The 14,161-nt window shown below is 42.9% G+C and overlaps 2 protein-coding genes across 5 annotated transcripts in view; one reads left to right on the top strand and one right to left on the bottom strand.

Annotated features, from left to right (window-relative positions):
* The window catches only part of IKZF5 (IKAROS family zinc finger 5), a 14,504-nt gene extending 4,891 nt beyond the window's left edge, over positions 1-9,613 (top strand). For 2 of the 4 annotated variants that reach the window (XM_063340006.1, XM_063340007.1), the window contains exons 6-7: positions 3,457-4,335; positions 9,364-9,613. In XM_063340006.1, coding sequence (XP_063196076.1) covers positions 3,457-4,335; positions 9,364-9,479 — 995 coding nt within the window. In that variant the 3' untranslated portion in view covers positions 9,480-9,613. Of the gene's footprint in view, positions 1-3,456; positions 7,818-9,197; positions 9,287-9,363 lie in introns of those variants that run through there. The other 2 variants (XM_063340008.1, XM_063340009.1) reach the window with 2 other exon arrangements.
* A 28-nt stretch (positions 9,614-9,641) lies between these two features.
* PSTK (phosphoseryl-tRNA kinase) lies at positions 9,642-13,607 on the bottom strand. Its single transcript, XM_063338330.1, has 6 exons — positions 13,236-13,607; positions 12,738-13,020; positions 11,283-11,481; positions 10,759-10,834; positions 10,158-10,251; positions 9,642-9,956 (listed from the first exon to the last, which is right to left on the bottom strand). The coding sequence occupies exons 1-6, from the start codon at positions 13,605-13,607 to the stop codon at positions 9,781-9,783; spliced, it is 1,200 nt and encodes a 399-aa protein (XP_063194400.1). The 3' UTR covers positions 9,642-9,780.
* Positions 13,608-14,161: the final 554 nt, after the last annotated feature.

Raw genomic sequence — 14,161 nt, forward strand, 5'->3', positions numbered from 1 at the left:
TGTCTAATTTTTTATAAAGCAGTTACAGCTTCACCTACTATTTGCCTCATGGCATGTGGACAAGGAGAGATGTTTTTCTTTTAACAGCTTTACTCTGCAGTGCTATTTCTGAGCCTGTGAAATGAGGGTCATGTAGTGGGACAAACAGTGTTGCAGATTTACACAGTTCATTTTTAAATGGTACTTAAAGATGCAGAAATAACATCAACTTTAAAACTCCGTGTCTTTTCAGCAGCATATAGCTATTGCCATCTAAAAACTTGCATCCCCAAGCCCCCAGCTACTGTTGGCCAGTTGTCAACACGAGCAGATGGACTGCTAGAGCTGCGATGGGGGACATAAATTGCTACTAGAAGATGTTTGTATTGTGTGTTTGCTGATTCCTGAGATGTTTTTGATGGCGTTGGTGTGCATGGGGTTTCTCAGACAGAATGACTGAAATAATGCGTTGTTACTTAATATCACATCATAAATTTTAACCATACTAGAGAGCAAAAAATAAATCTTCCTTCTTTAAGTATCAAAATGTGGATATTGGTATAGTATCAGCATTCCTTCTGTTACTGTAGGAAGTTGCCTACCTTTTTTATACTCTCAAATCTTAGGTAACAGTTCTTTTGTATTTTCAAAATGCTTTCTGATCCTGCTGCTGCTTTTGGGAGCAGAGATCACTAAGCAGCTAGAGGTAACAGAACAACTCCTGCTGCAGGTTAAGATGATTTCAGCACGGTTGCAGCATAATATATATAAAAGCAAGAAAGATTCCAACCAAGAGTTGGGGTGCTGAGAAATGTCCTCAAAAATCTCTGACCCAATGGTCATTATTCAGAAGCAAACATTCCATGAGCAACACAAATTCGGTTTTTAGGGCAAAGCATAATACTTTGGGTTTGTGCCTTGACTAACATTTTGAGTTGCTTCTCATTGTCATAGTATATGATGTTGTCAGCCTTATACCAGAAGAACAGAGCTTTACGTGTGGGATGACTGTTGTCTCAGTATTCCTGTTATCAGAGGGTATATACATGACTCGTTTGATCAAAGAAGCTTTCACAAAGATGCTAGGAAAAGGTAGCCAAATCGAAGGCACACATCACTCTGCTGCAAAATCATGCAGTCTGAAATATTTCTGTTTCAGAAAGCTAGCTAGCAGTGAGAGAGGGATGCAGGGGGTGTCAGCCTACTGTCTATCAGAGACCTTCAGCAATTCGGACACACCTTCACAGAGTGAACACTTTATAGCCAGATTACTGGTTCAAGCATGTCCGATGCCTAATGAAGTACCAGTAACTGTACAATGATAACAGTTCATTTCCCTATACCAGTATGTTGAGTTTTATAATAAAGACAAGAATCTCAGTCTGCCAGAGGCCTTTTTGTTCTCTGTGTAGTTTCCCCTTTGCCTTTTCATGATACATCTCATATCCTTAATACAGCACTGCATGGTGTCCTGACGGCAACACCATTTTGCCATTACCTTAATGGCTCTTCAGAAAGTTCTGCTTTCTTTCTTTGTACATAGACAGGGGACTCTAGAACAAGGAAGGGGTTTTTTTTGTTTGTTTGGTTTTGTTTTGTTTTCTTGTTTCTTTCACTCAAGGGCAAGGAGATCCAAGACCTGAGCATTGTTTTGCTCAGAAGCATGGTGGGGAAGCATGGCAAAGGGCCAAGAAATGGTTTTCATGGACTATGAAGGCTCAGAGGGACTGAATCAGCATTAAAATAGGGAACTGATAGCTCACTAGTAGCCTCAGAGCAATGTAAGTAAACAAGTAATGCATCCTGGATAACACGCAAGTGCAGCAGGTATCTGCCAAAGTAATTATGACCCAGGCATGATCACACAACCATTAAGTGCAACTTACTGCAGAATTAACTTCGTGCTGAGCCTGACAGCAGTATAATTAGTAGTTCACCAGCTGTGTCGTATTAAGGGTGTGCAACATGGGATGCAATTCTTTATCTCTGTGTAACCAGTTTACAATTAAATAAGACCATTCATATTGACAAGTTCTTTGTGAATGCAGGGAGTTTGTCAGTCTTTTTACATCGTCATTCGTACCAGAGCTCCAGACCTTTACACACATACAATAATCTGAATACTTATATATGCCTATAGAGGAATCATGGTTTCAGTTGATGCAAATAAAGTACTTAAAGGTAGCATAAAAATTGCTTGCGTTTCTCTTGAAGAGCCAGCGATGGGGAAAAAAAATAATATCTTCTATTCAGTATCCCAGGTTGTGATTCCAAACTGTGGGATGCTCAACATGGGAAGGGCTTTCTGTATCAGATACGTGCCATCATACAGGGCCTGTACCGTGCTTGCGTGCTGTGTAATAGTGGCCCTTGCTGCAGTCAATCTCTGGCTTTTACAGTTGTTCTAGGTGGATTTTGAAAGCCACAAAATAGATGTATTGTCCTGTATTTAAAATAGTAGAAAATGCTTCAAAAAAACCCATAAAGGCTGAAGAGAAGGAGCTTGCTTACGTTTTTTTGGAGTTTGTTGTGCTGTGTGGCAAGACAATCAGTTGCACAACAGTGATGTAGAAATTGACCCGGCGTTCTAGATGGGGAGATAAGATGATATTTCATTTCAGCACCTGAACATGAGTCAGATCCTTTAGGCGTTTCTAACATTGGAGACCTGGATCTAAAAACTCTAAAAGATCAGTCTATGAAAGGAAAATCAAAAGTTGCGAAGTATTGTGTTACAGATGTGTTGGCCTGACATTATGTTTGAAAGCTTTCTGAGTACTTTAAAAAGTGTTAATGTGAATGTCTGTAAATATCATTTAATAGAAGAACAAAGTTCTACCTATCAGAAAGGAGAATGTCTGGCACTATCGTGTGAGAGAGCACGCAGCTGTCCAGGGATTAGCTGGCTTTTGTTTTCTTTAATAACTTTCTTTCCACAGAATCATTTTTCAAAATTCATTTCTTGAGTGGGTGGATGTGGACAGGATTTTTTAGATAATAGTTCCAGGATCTTTAAAAGTAGGAATGTTTGGAAGATATTGAAAGGATACCCTCCCTCAGTGTTTAAACACCGTTACAGTTAAGAACAGTTAAATTTTTGGTGGTGCGGACATTCCTGTAGCCAAGTGCTTACGTGCTTTATGGGTGAGGTAGAGTTTGGATCCAGTTAAGAGCACCACACAAACAGCATTGTGTTAAGTCCTTGCCATCATTGCTCTAGTTCCTAGTCAGGTTATCTGTTACGCCTGTTCTGGTCACGTTTTTTTTCTTATGCTTTCTATCACTTGGGTGAAGCAGAGGTGTCTAAATTTACTCCACTCTTCCACCAAATACCCAGCTAAACTCCAGACTAGCCCTGACTGAATCTGAAACGGAACTGTTTGATTAGCAGCACCCAGTTAGCTACTTCCTGTTTCACAAAAAGCCTTTTTCAAGCACACAAGAGATGCTATAGTATAATCTATTTTAATTTTCCAGGTGAGAAGCCGCACAGATGCCATTTATGTCCCTTTGCGTCAGCTTATGAACGTCATCTGGAAGCTCACATGCGATCGCATACTGGTGAAAAACCATACAAATGTGAATTGTGTTCCTTTCGCTGCAGTGACAGAAGCAACTTGTCTCACCACCGCAGGCGCAAACATAAAATGGTGCCTATTAAGGGTACAAGGTCTTCCCTGAGCAGCAAGAAAATGTGGGGGGTTTTGCAGAAGAAGACCAGTAATTTGGGGTACAGCAGAAGAGCATTAATTAATTTGAGTCCGCCTTCCATGGTGGTTCAGAAACCAGACTACCTTAATGATTTCACTCATGAAATCCCAAATATCCAGACTGAAGCGTATGAGAGCATGACGAAAACAACCCAGAGCGGTGGGTTGCCAAGAGATCCACAAGACCTCATGGTAGATAATCCTTTAAACCAGCTCTCTACGTTAGCCGGACAGTTATCTAGCTTGCCACCTGAAAACCAAAATCCAGCCTCTCCTGACGTTGTTTCCTGTCAAGATGAAAAGCCTTTCATGATACAGCAGCCTGCCGCACCTGCGGTGGTTTCAGCTGTGTCAGCAAATATTCCTCAAAGTTCATCTCCGACCAGCCCAGATCCTCGGCCTACACACAATCAAAGGAACTATAGTCCCGTGGCAGGTCCCAGCAGTGATCGCAGTGCCCACACCAGTACTCCCAGCATAAGCAACAGTCAGCCAAGTACTCCAGCTCCGACCCTTCCGGTTCAGGACCCTCAGCTTCTGCATCACTGCCAACACTGTGACATGTACTTTGCGGACAATATTCTTTATACTATTCACATGGGATGTCATGGATTTGAAAATCCATTTCAGTGCAACATATGTGGGTGTAAGTGTAAAAATAAGTATGACTTTGCTTGCCATTTTGCAAGAGGCCAACATAGTCAACATTGACTGAGAACACGCTTTCATTTAGTTTTTTAACATATTACAGTATATTTTTCATACTTGCTGAAGGAAAGCTTGCACGTTCCCATAAGGAATATTCACATTAATCAGTTTGACAAAGGAGGCAAATTTATTTCTAGGTTGTCGTAAAACTTGCCAGGGAAATTTTGTGTAAGATGTGGTGGTTATTTTATAGGTAGCCTTTCAAAAAAGCTGAGGGAGTGCTTTAAGAATTCGAATGCATTTACGTGCTTTGATTGCTAAATTTAAGTTGCTTGCACTTAATCCCAATAAATGTTCTACAAATGTAGAAGCAGAGCGTATGTCCTGACACATAGGATGCAGTTATTAGACTATTTACTAGGCAAGACAAAATACATGAATCGTGAAATACGGAAGGTTGATGCAATGACACATACGGTTATTTTGGAGACATCCTTAAAAACTTAGCTACTCCAAACTGGAAAAACAAATAGAAGCAACTTTCACATACAAATTCAACTTGATGTAAAACTTTCTTTAATCTGGTGGAGGTTGATAATAAGTTTTTGCTTAGTATGGTCTAAACTCTTCATGCTAGAGCTCAAACACTAATTTAACTGTTATTTTTAAAACTCATCACAAAACGAGAAGATAACAGGTGATTGTGAATGAAACTCTGGTAGGAAAAAAGAGTTAAAAGCTCGTCACTCACTAGTTATACAGAAGAAAAATTAAATGACACATTTTAAACTACACTTACCAAAATTTTACATGTCATTCTTTTTAAAAGGAGGTAATTTTTAAACAGTCATAATAAAGAGCTTGTAGAACTAATATATATTCCGTGAGATTTTTAACTGCCTTAAACTAATTTGTACAGATATTTAAAATTTGCACAATTAGACTTCTGTCTTGCTGATGGGAGTTCTAATAGAAACAAACGAGAGGTTTACAAATTAAAAATCATCTGTTCAGTTTTATCTCGGGCCGAGCTACAACTGATAGGTTGCCTGTGTGTTTGAAAGTTGTACAATCTAGTTTATTGTGAACTTTGGAAGTCAGGTTGTCTTGTCCTTTCACCCGGATTTTTGTCCTTTCGGTGTACTAGAAATAAGGGGAAGGGTTTTTCTGAGGTGTTTTCTGAGCTGTGGGTGTAATGGGCAGGCAAAGGGGTACTGGCTGGCTGCATTGAAGTCATTGTGATTAATAATTGTAGGTGGCAAATGGTAACTAGAGATGTACATGAAGTCCGTTGCACATGTTTGTTCTGGGTTTTTTTTTATACTGTACATCTTACTTTAGAAGCACCTAGGCTAACGGACAGGCACTTTAATAGAAACCTAAATTAAACATCCTAGCAAAATTATTAAAAGCTCTTAATACGCTACACAGGAATTTGTAATGTTTCCAAAAGTAAAGAACTGTTACTTTTCCCATATTTAGGCATGCACTTTTACCTTAGTTTGTCTTACTTGAGACAAATTAAAGCTTCCCTTACATACTCCCCTTTTACTATCAGCAAAATATGGCAGCAGATATGTTTTGTTAAAAGCAGGAAGATTTTGTTAATGTTCTGCAAGTCAGAGGTTGGAATCTGAATAGCAAATGTTTGGCTTATTCAAATTTATGCTTCCTGGAGCTGATGGAAGAACTTACAATGACTTCAGTATAAGATTGACGCAGGAAAAACCACCCTTCTGAGAATTTTATCCTTAGAAGTAATTTTGACTTAAATGAATTAGAAATTTGGGAACGCTTAATGTTTCTCTCTCCCTAACTTACTTACTGTTGAGTTTTCTGTGCTGAAGTAACCAGTTGAAGGAACTGGATTCTTGGCTGCATGTTGTTGTAAGGAGGTCAAAAAATATGCCTTTGAAGTATTTCCAGTGTAGTGAAGATGAATGATAACACGCTATCGCTCCTAAAAACATTTTTGGTTTCAGGCCTTGTCAAAATCCATTTCAGTGGATTTGTAAAACAGAATGTAACTTTCATTTTTCATAATGACGCTCTTTGTAATTCCAAAATATACCTTTGTTGCTTTATTCTTTTAAAATGTATTTTATAAGCAAAACAGCAACTCTGTATGCATAAACATACACAATCCTTTATTTTAAGGACTAAAAGTTGACTGAACTGCAATCCAGTTGGAAGTTACTGCTCCTGTATGGGTTTTGCAACGTGATCCTTCCAGTCAAAGAACAACGATCCTATATTGACACATTCCAAAATCTGAATTTGGCTAAAATACGATATTAGAACTACAAATGTTACTGTTAGAGACCATTACAATTAGTAATTTTTAGAGGTCATTTTCCTTGCCTTTTGATAGATGATGCGAACTTCTGTTCCCAGGCTCTATCAACTCCAAGGAAACTCCTGTAATGCTGGTTCTCCAGGGAGCACCACCCAATACTGAATGATGCCCATCACAACAGCCAAGTTCTCCTTGGTTTGGGCCTCCAGCCCTTCTCCCCCTTGGAGGGGAGAAGCAGGGAGGTTAACTCCAAACGTTGGAGATTTCAGCCTTTTGTTCCATTTACGCTGTTTCTGGTCCGTTGGGACTTCCATTGGCAGTGCCTGTAAACATTTATTTTCTTTTTGTGTTGGCTCATGATTTGGTGATTTAGAAAAATGACTTCTGAACCATGACACCCCTGAATAGCAGAAGAGTTAGGTCACTAATAGGGGTAGCTGGCAGCAAGAGGAAGCCTGCACGATCTTATTAAAGCCGCCCTTATTTAGGAGGGGATCCTCTGTTGCGGGGAACGTGTGTTCTTAATAATAGAACTCGGTATGAAAAAAAAAATCTAACCCCAAACCTTACAAGTTGTTGAGAAGTATTTTAATACTGCTGGCTTAATATCATTGTTTCTGCTTCGAGGTACCCAAGGAAAATAAAATGATGAACACCTAGAAACTGTTGAACAGTGACAAAGCTATTTTCCCTTCTTTCCCTGCGCAGGCCCCTGTTCACAGGGGGGTTCTTAGGCAGGAGCAGGTTCTGGGGTTCATCCCTTGCTTCTGCAGCCAGATGTGTGGGGTGGGTCCCCGCCGACGTCCTGGTCCCGCGCACAGGGTCACCCTCTGGACTGGGATTCCTCATTTTTCAGCCTGTTGCCGTGTGTTCACTTGTGCCAAACAGTACCCTGACTACATTTCCTGTCTACTGAGTAGGTTTGGAAGGTGTATTTTCATATTAGTTTTTCCTGATGTTGTACATACTCTTTACTATAATTTAAAGACCGGAATTAATACTGGAAAACTGTTTGAGAGTGCGATGCTGACAATTCCCTTGCAGGGGCAGGCCTTACTCGGAGTCGGTGAGGGATACTTGTCAGGAATTGCAGGATCGAGTCCTCAGTTAGTAGGACTTTTCATAAGGAGTTCTCCACGTGCTACACTGCACTAACTTGGGTTTATGTGTTTTGTTTTTTTTTTTTTTTTAAAAAAACCCTCACATCCTTATATTATAAGGTGGTGATCAGCATTTTAACTTGTGTTAACAGGGAAGTTTGGGAATGAGCTGAAATTTTTCCGGAGCTTGACTCTCTTAAGTTCAGTAGTTGCAAACCATTAACTTTGTGGGGTTTGTGTTTTTATTGTAATAGATGATTTTATAGATTTGTTGACATTTTTAACATGCACTATTTATAGTCCTCTTAATACAGGCTTATTATTTTGAGACCGAATATTCCAATGAACATACAAATATCAGACTGAAGATCTTGGTCGATTATCTTGGTTAATAACTTAAACCAACTGTGAAGCAGCTAATAGGGAATAATAGGTTTGTTTTTTTTTCACAGATGCAATGTTGAGGTGAAAAGGATTTTGAGATAAAATGTTGATTGGCATTTTAACAGAAAACTCAGTGCTGGAAGACACATTCCAAGAGTGTTTCCTAGCAAAATGAACCGTTGCTATTTGTTTTGTTCCAGAATGTTTGGGAGGGTTTGCTTGTTTGGGTTTTTTATTTTTATGTTTTGTTTCTTTTTGACGAAGGGAATGTAATTTAGAAGTCTTCACTGGCAAGTTTTCTATTAATTTCAAGCTTCTTTGAAAATCTACAGCAAATGGATGTTCTGCTGCAGGAAATCTGTTCCCTGCTGAAGCATTTTTCATTGAGCAATCTTTGTGTATGTGCTTCTAAGTACCGGCTTTGTTAATAATATGTATTTCAGCGTAAAGAGCATATTTTGTATGCAAAATAAAAAATGAAACCTGTTAGAGTTGTAAAATAAATTTATTGTGTAGTGAATGTTTTCAGATGACAAGGTTAATTCCGAAATAACTATATCTGGTGTAGTTCATGTTGTGAAGCTTTGCTTTTGTAAGATACGAATAAAATAACACTTTCTAATTAAGTCTCCTGTTAATTCTTAATTGCTTCAACAGGTGGTGCTGCGGTTTAGGTAAGGTATGGAAGGTAAGCTTATCTTTTGGGTAAGCACAGAAGAGGGCATTTATGTTTCAGTCCGCTTAAGTTGAAAATGCTTAATTTTAGAGCTGAACCAGGACACGCCGTTACTGCTTTCCGCTGTTAATCTTGCATATTTGGTCATTTTCCAAATTCTTTGTTTCCTCAAACTCCTGTTTCCTTATTGAGGGTGACTGTACGTCTGAAATGAGAGGTCTTATCCCGGTAAGGTGGTTGTCACTGTCTATGGAACTCCCATGTATGTTGTTAGCAACTTGGAAGGCAACACCGAGTGTTAAGTTCCCTGGGACACGGGAGTTAATCCTACATGTACGTGTACGTGCATGCAACTCTTAAGAGCCTTAATGTAACTGCCTCTCAAATTTATTGTTCTTTGCAAGGTTTTTGTCATGGAAACCAGCAAAGAAGCCAAGAGCCTGATCTAAAAAAGGGACTTACGAAACTGCAGCAGGACATGGATTAAACTCAGGTGCTGACATCCTGACTTTGGATGCTGTAGTTCGTCAACCCTCCATCATCTCACTTTGTGTTTTGATACCTTCCCAGGCACCAGTTCTCTGGAAATGCCCAGCTGCCCCTCTGACAGAGCAGAGAGGTCATCACCCAAGGTGCTCTTCAAACCCTCGGCTGCAGGAGGCTCCGAGAAAGCTGATCCAGCTTGAAGTTGCTCCCGCTGTAAGCAGGAAACGGGATGAGAAGACTTCTAGGTGTTTTCCCAGGCTAACTTTTGCTGTGAGGGTGTGAAATTTAAAATCTAAGGAGGGTTGGTTGTTGGCTTGACCTTCAAAGTCACAGCACACTAGACTGGATTTCTCTTCCATAATACAGGGAGAGGAGTTAGAGGTGGCACAAGCCTCCAGAGAAGGAAGCTGTGTCTCTCAGCTGTTTCCAGCTGTACTGCTGAAGGAGTACTGCATTTTAAAGACGCTGGACTCTTAAAAATCACCAACGTTCTCTATGTCATTATTTAAAAATATATTTATTAACCACATTGGTTGCCTCATCTTGAAATGAAGAAGTTACGCTGCAAGTTTGGCTTTTCAAATTATTTCCTTGACGCAAGTCTTCCAAAAATTCTGCTTTGAGTTTGTTGAGTTCTTCTGCCAGACTCCTCATCTCACTTGGGAGTATGTTTTTATCTAGAAGAAAATTAAAACTGAAACTTTTAATTTCATGTTTGACAAAATTTAGACTTTAGCTCACATTCTACAAGTAACTTTGACCAGACTTCTGAAGGTGATTGCCTGTGTCGCACCTGCAGGGTTGGGGTTCCTTAATTTATCCCAGTTTTCATCGGTTTAGTGTAACGTTGCCAGCCAGCTTGAATATGCTACACGTACCTTTGGCGTCCTTCATTGCCTGAGAGATGACGCGTCTGCAAACCTGGTCAGCCTGATGGACAGTACTCGCCGCACAGATTGCTCGATCTGCTTCCTATCCAGGGGGACCAACAGAAAGGAAGAATACAGGCAAACACGTTAAATTTGATTTAAACTGCCATGAACTTTTGAAATACTCTTTGAAAACAAGTAACACAGCAGCAGCAACTCGGCAACTGGTGCATTGCGCAGCTGCTCCTTTGAATTCGGAGGCGGTATGTGTATCTGGGTGACTGCCAGAGGCAGGTGGGTGTGTGACTTTAGGAAGCGAACATTATATTCCTCAGTGCCATGCGAGAGCTCCAAAAAGTATTTTGTTTTTACTACGGTAGAACACGTAACAGTATTCTTAAAGGTAGTTCAGTGGTTTAACTTAATAAGGTGCCAAAAGTACCCATTTCAAATAGGATTAACTTTTCTGTGTATGCTTTTCCGATCAAGAACTGCAATAGGGATTTCCCAGTTTCTGTCATCACAGTGTTCTGAATCCAGCCCGGGAATAACTCACTCACTCATTGACCACCAGCTGAAAGAGCAGGGACTGTGGGACTAGCAGTGCTACCTTTTGCTCAAGGTTTTCCTCATTTTGCTTGACTGGATTTTCCAAAGCAGTGGCCAGCAAACTGATTATCTGCTCACTAAGAAAACAAATAACAGAGTAAACCACATTACACAGTTTCCCTTCTTTCATTTTGTTACAACACCTCATCCCAGGAAAAAAAAAAAAGCACGTTTTCAGTTAAATTTATGAGGCAATCAATGAAATAATCTTTATACAGCAAGTTAGATGAAAAACAATTCCAACTAAAACTACAGCCAATTATTTCCAGTCGTAATGTTTCAGACAATTTACACAGATTTTCAACAACAGTTTAGAAGTGCAGTTAGTTTTGAGGTTACCTCTGCAAAGAATGGTGGCTGTGAGTTCCCAACAACTGGCACCTGTTCCGTGTAATTGACTGGCTTCCAAAAATCACCATATTGATTATTTTTTTACACACTGTTTAGATACAGTAAAAAGCTCCTACCCCCCTGTTTCTGAAAACACAACTCATTGAAAACTCTAGCATCGATCCGGTAACATACTCATCCTCCAAAGTGCAATCAGAACTTTTCAGAATGAGGCTGTTCTGTTCCCAAGCGTTTTTCTTGAGATCTGGCATTTCTATTTTTCTTGCCATTAAACATATTGTCTGGTCAGGTAATGGATGACTTCTTAGACGATTTCTCTGCAAGCAGCATTCAAGTGGACAGTCTAAAAATAACTGGCAGAAGCTCAAGGAATCTAAAAGAACATAAAGAGATGCCGTTGTTTCAGCTGGGATAGAGTCAGTTTTCTTTCTAATGATTGCGGTGAGCAGAATGTCAATAACGCATATTGTTTTAGTTCTCTTGCCAGATAGAATCATAGAATTGCTGAGGTTGGAAGGGACCTTTAAGATCATCAAGTCCAACCTTTAACCTACCCTGACAAGAGCCACTTCTAAACCATGTCCCTCAGTGCCCCATCTACCCTTTTTTTAAACACCTCCAGAGATGGTGAATCCACCACCTCCCTGGGTTCCAATGTTTAATAACCCTTTCAGTGAAAAAATGTTTCCTAATATCTAATCTAAACCTCCCCTGACCTCACTTGAACCCGTTTCCTCTCGTCCTATCACTTGTCACCAGGGAGAAGAGGTCAGCCCCCATCTCTCTACAACCTCCTTTCAGGCAGTTGTAGAGGGTGATAAGGTCTCCCCTCAGCCTCCTCTTCTCCAGGCTAAACAACCCCAGCTCCCTCAGTCATTCTTCATAAGGTTTGTATGATGATGTTTATACTTTTCAAGGACTTTTTTCAGCTTCTCATAGAAGCTGATAAGGAGCACAGACAGATGGAATGGCCACTGGAATATTCCACACCATAGGTGTCATACTCAGTATATAAATGGGAGTTTGCTGGGGGGTGGGAATTGGTGATCGCTGCTCAGGATGGGCAACCAATTCGCTGGGCGGTGAGAGTGGCTTCTGTCTTGTGTATTTTTTTACCATTATTATTATTATTTTCCTTTACCATTATTGTTCTGTTAAACTGTGTTTATCTCAACCTGGCTGGTTTTTTCCCCTTTCCCCTCCTCTTCTCCCTGCCCATCTGGGGGAAGGGGGAGAACTGGCTGCCGGCTGGGGTTAAACCATGACAACAGGCACTTTAACCTTTACATCACTCAAGCAAATATTTCTGAGAGCAACATGCATGAGAAAGGCTTTACATGAATGAGTAACTGCTACACTAGTTCTGAGCCTGAAGAGAATACAATTTTACCTTCAAGGCCGCTCAAGTAATAATTTCTGAGATCAACGTGCATAAGAAAGGCTTTAAGTGACTTAGCTATTTCTAATAATACAGTAGTAAAGTTAAGATGATGCTTACTATACTGCAGGAATCGAGCAAGCAAGAATAACAAATGTTCCGCAGGATCACTTAAAGAAAGGCAGCTAAAGCGCACGGAATTTCCAATAAAAGTGAAAACGTTTTTCCGCGTAGGAACAAAGAGTAATTACATTTGCGAGCCAGCTGGTACACCTCGTATCGCATGCTCTGGTAATAAAAATTGTCATCCAAGATCAGGTAGAGCGGCCCGGCGGTGGCTGCGGGTGTCTCGGGACCGCCGTGCCGTTCCTGCGGGGCGAGCAGCCCCTGCCCGCGGCAGCAGGCCAGGAACCGCTCCCAGCCCGGCTGCCCGGCGGCGGGGGGGACGGACAGAGGCTCCCCGGTGACCAGCGCCTGCAGGAACCGCTCCAGGCACTGCAGCAGCTCCCGCCGGCTCCGCTTCCAGCGCGGCAGCTGCGGAGGGAGGCAGTGAGGGGGTGAGGGGGTGAGGGCCCGCGCACCCGCCCGCCCCGCCGCCCCCCCCGGGCCCCGCCGCGGCGGCAGCACCAACATGGCGGCCAGGCCCCGCGTCAGGGCGTTGCCTAGCAACGCCGGCGGCGCCGCCAGTGACGCTGCGAAGCGCGGCGCCTCGGCTGGCCAATGAGAGCAAAAGAGAGCGCCGCACTGACCAATGGGGGCGGCCCGGCCGGTCCCGCCCCCGGCTCGCTGGGCCCGAAGGCCTCCGGCGGGATGAGCTCGTCGTAGCTGAGGAGGGCGCAGGCCCAGCCCGGGCGCCGCGGCAGGCGGCGGCGCAGAGCGCGACCCAGCGTGGACTTGCCGGCGGCCGGCAGCCCGCACAGCAGGCACAGCCCCCCCCGGGCGCGCCCGCCGCCGCCCGGCTCCTCCTCCTCCGCCGCCAGCGCCGACGGAGGGCCGGCCGCCGCTGCAGCTGCAGGCCGCGGCTGTGCGCATGCGCGGGCCCGTCCCCTGGCGGGCGGGGCGAGCGCGGGTTTGCTGGGTTTATTTTGATGATAAATGCAGTGATACATTAAGTTACGCATTTCGGTCTTGCACTTGGGTCATACCAACCCCGTGCAGCGCTACAGGCTTGGGAAAGAGTGGCTGGAGAGCTGCCCGGCAGAAAAGGACCTTGGGGGTGTTGGTCAGCAGCCGGCTGAGTATGAGCCAGCAGCGTGCCCGGGTGGCCAAGGCCAACAGCAGCCTGGCCTGTATCAGGAACAGCATGGCCAGCAGGAAGCGATTGTCTCCCTGTGCTCGGCACTGGTGAGGCCTCACCTCGAATGCTGTGTTCAGTTTTGGGCCCCTCACCACGAAAAAGACATGGAAGTGCTGGAGCGTGTCCAGAGAAGGGCAACGGAGCTGGCGAGGGGTCTGGAGCACAAGTCTTGTGAGGAGCGGCTGAGGGAGCTGGGGGTGTTCAGCCTGGAGAAAAGGGGGCTGAGGGGAGACCTTATCGCTCCCTACAGCTCCCTGAAAGGAGGGGGCAGCCGGGGGGGGTCGGTCTCTTCTCCCAGGGGACAGGCGATGGGACAAGAGGAAATGTCTTCAAGTTGTGCCAGGGGAGATTTAGATTGGATATTAGGAAAAATTTATT

This window comes from Chroicocephalus ridibundus, chromosome 6 (genome assembly GCF_963924245.1).
Source record: "Chroicocephalus ridibundus chromosome 6, bChrRid1.1, whole genome shotgun sequence".
In the NCBI taxonomy this organism is placed as follows: Eukaryota; Metazoa; Chordata; class Aves; order Charadriiformes; family Laridae; genus Chroicocephalus; species Chroicocephalus ridibundus.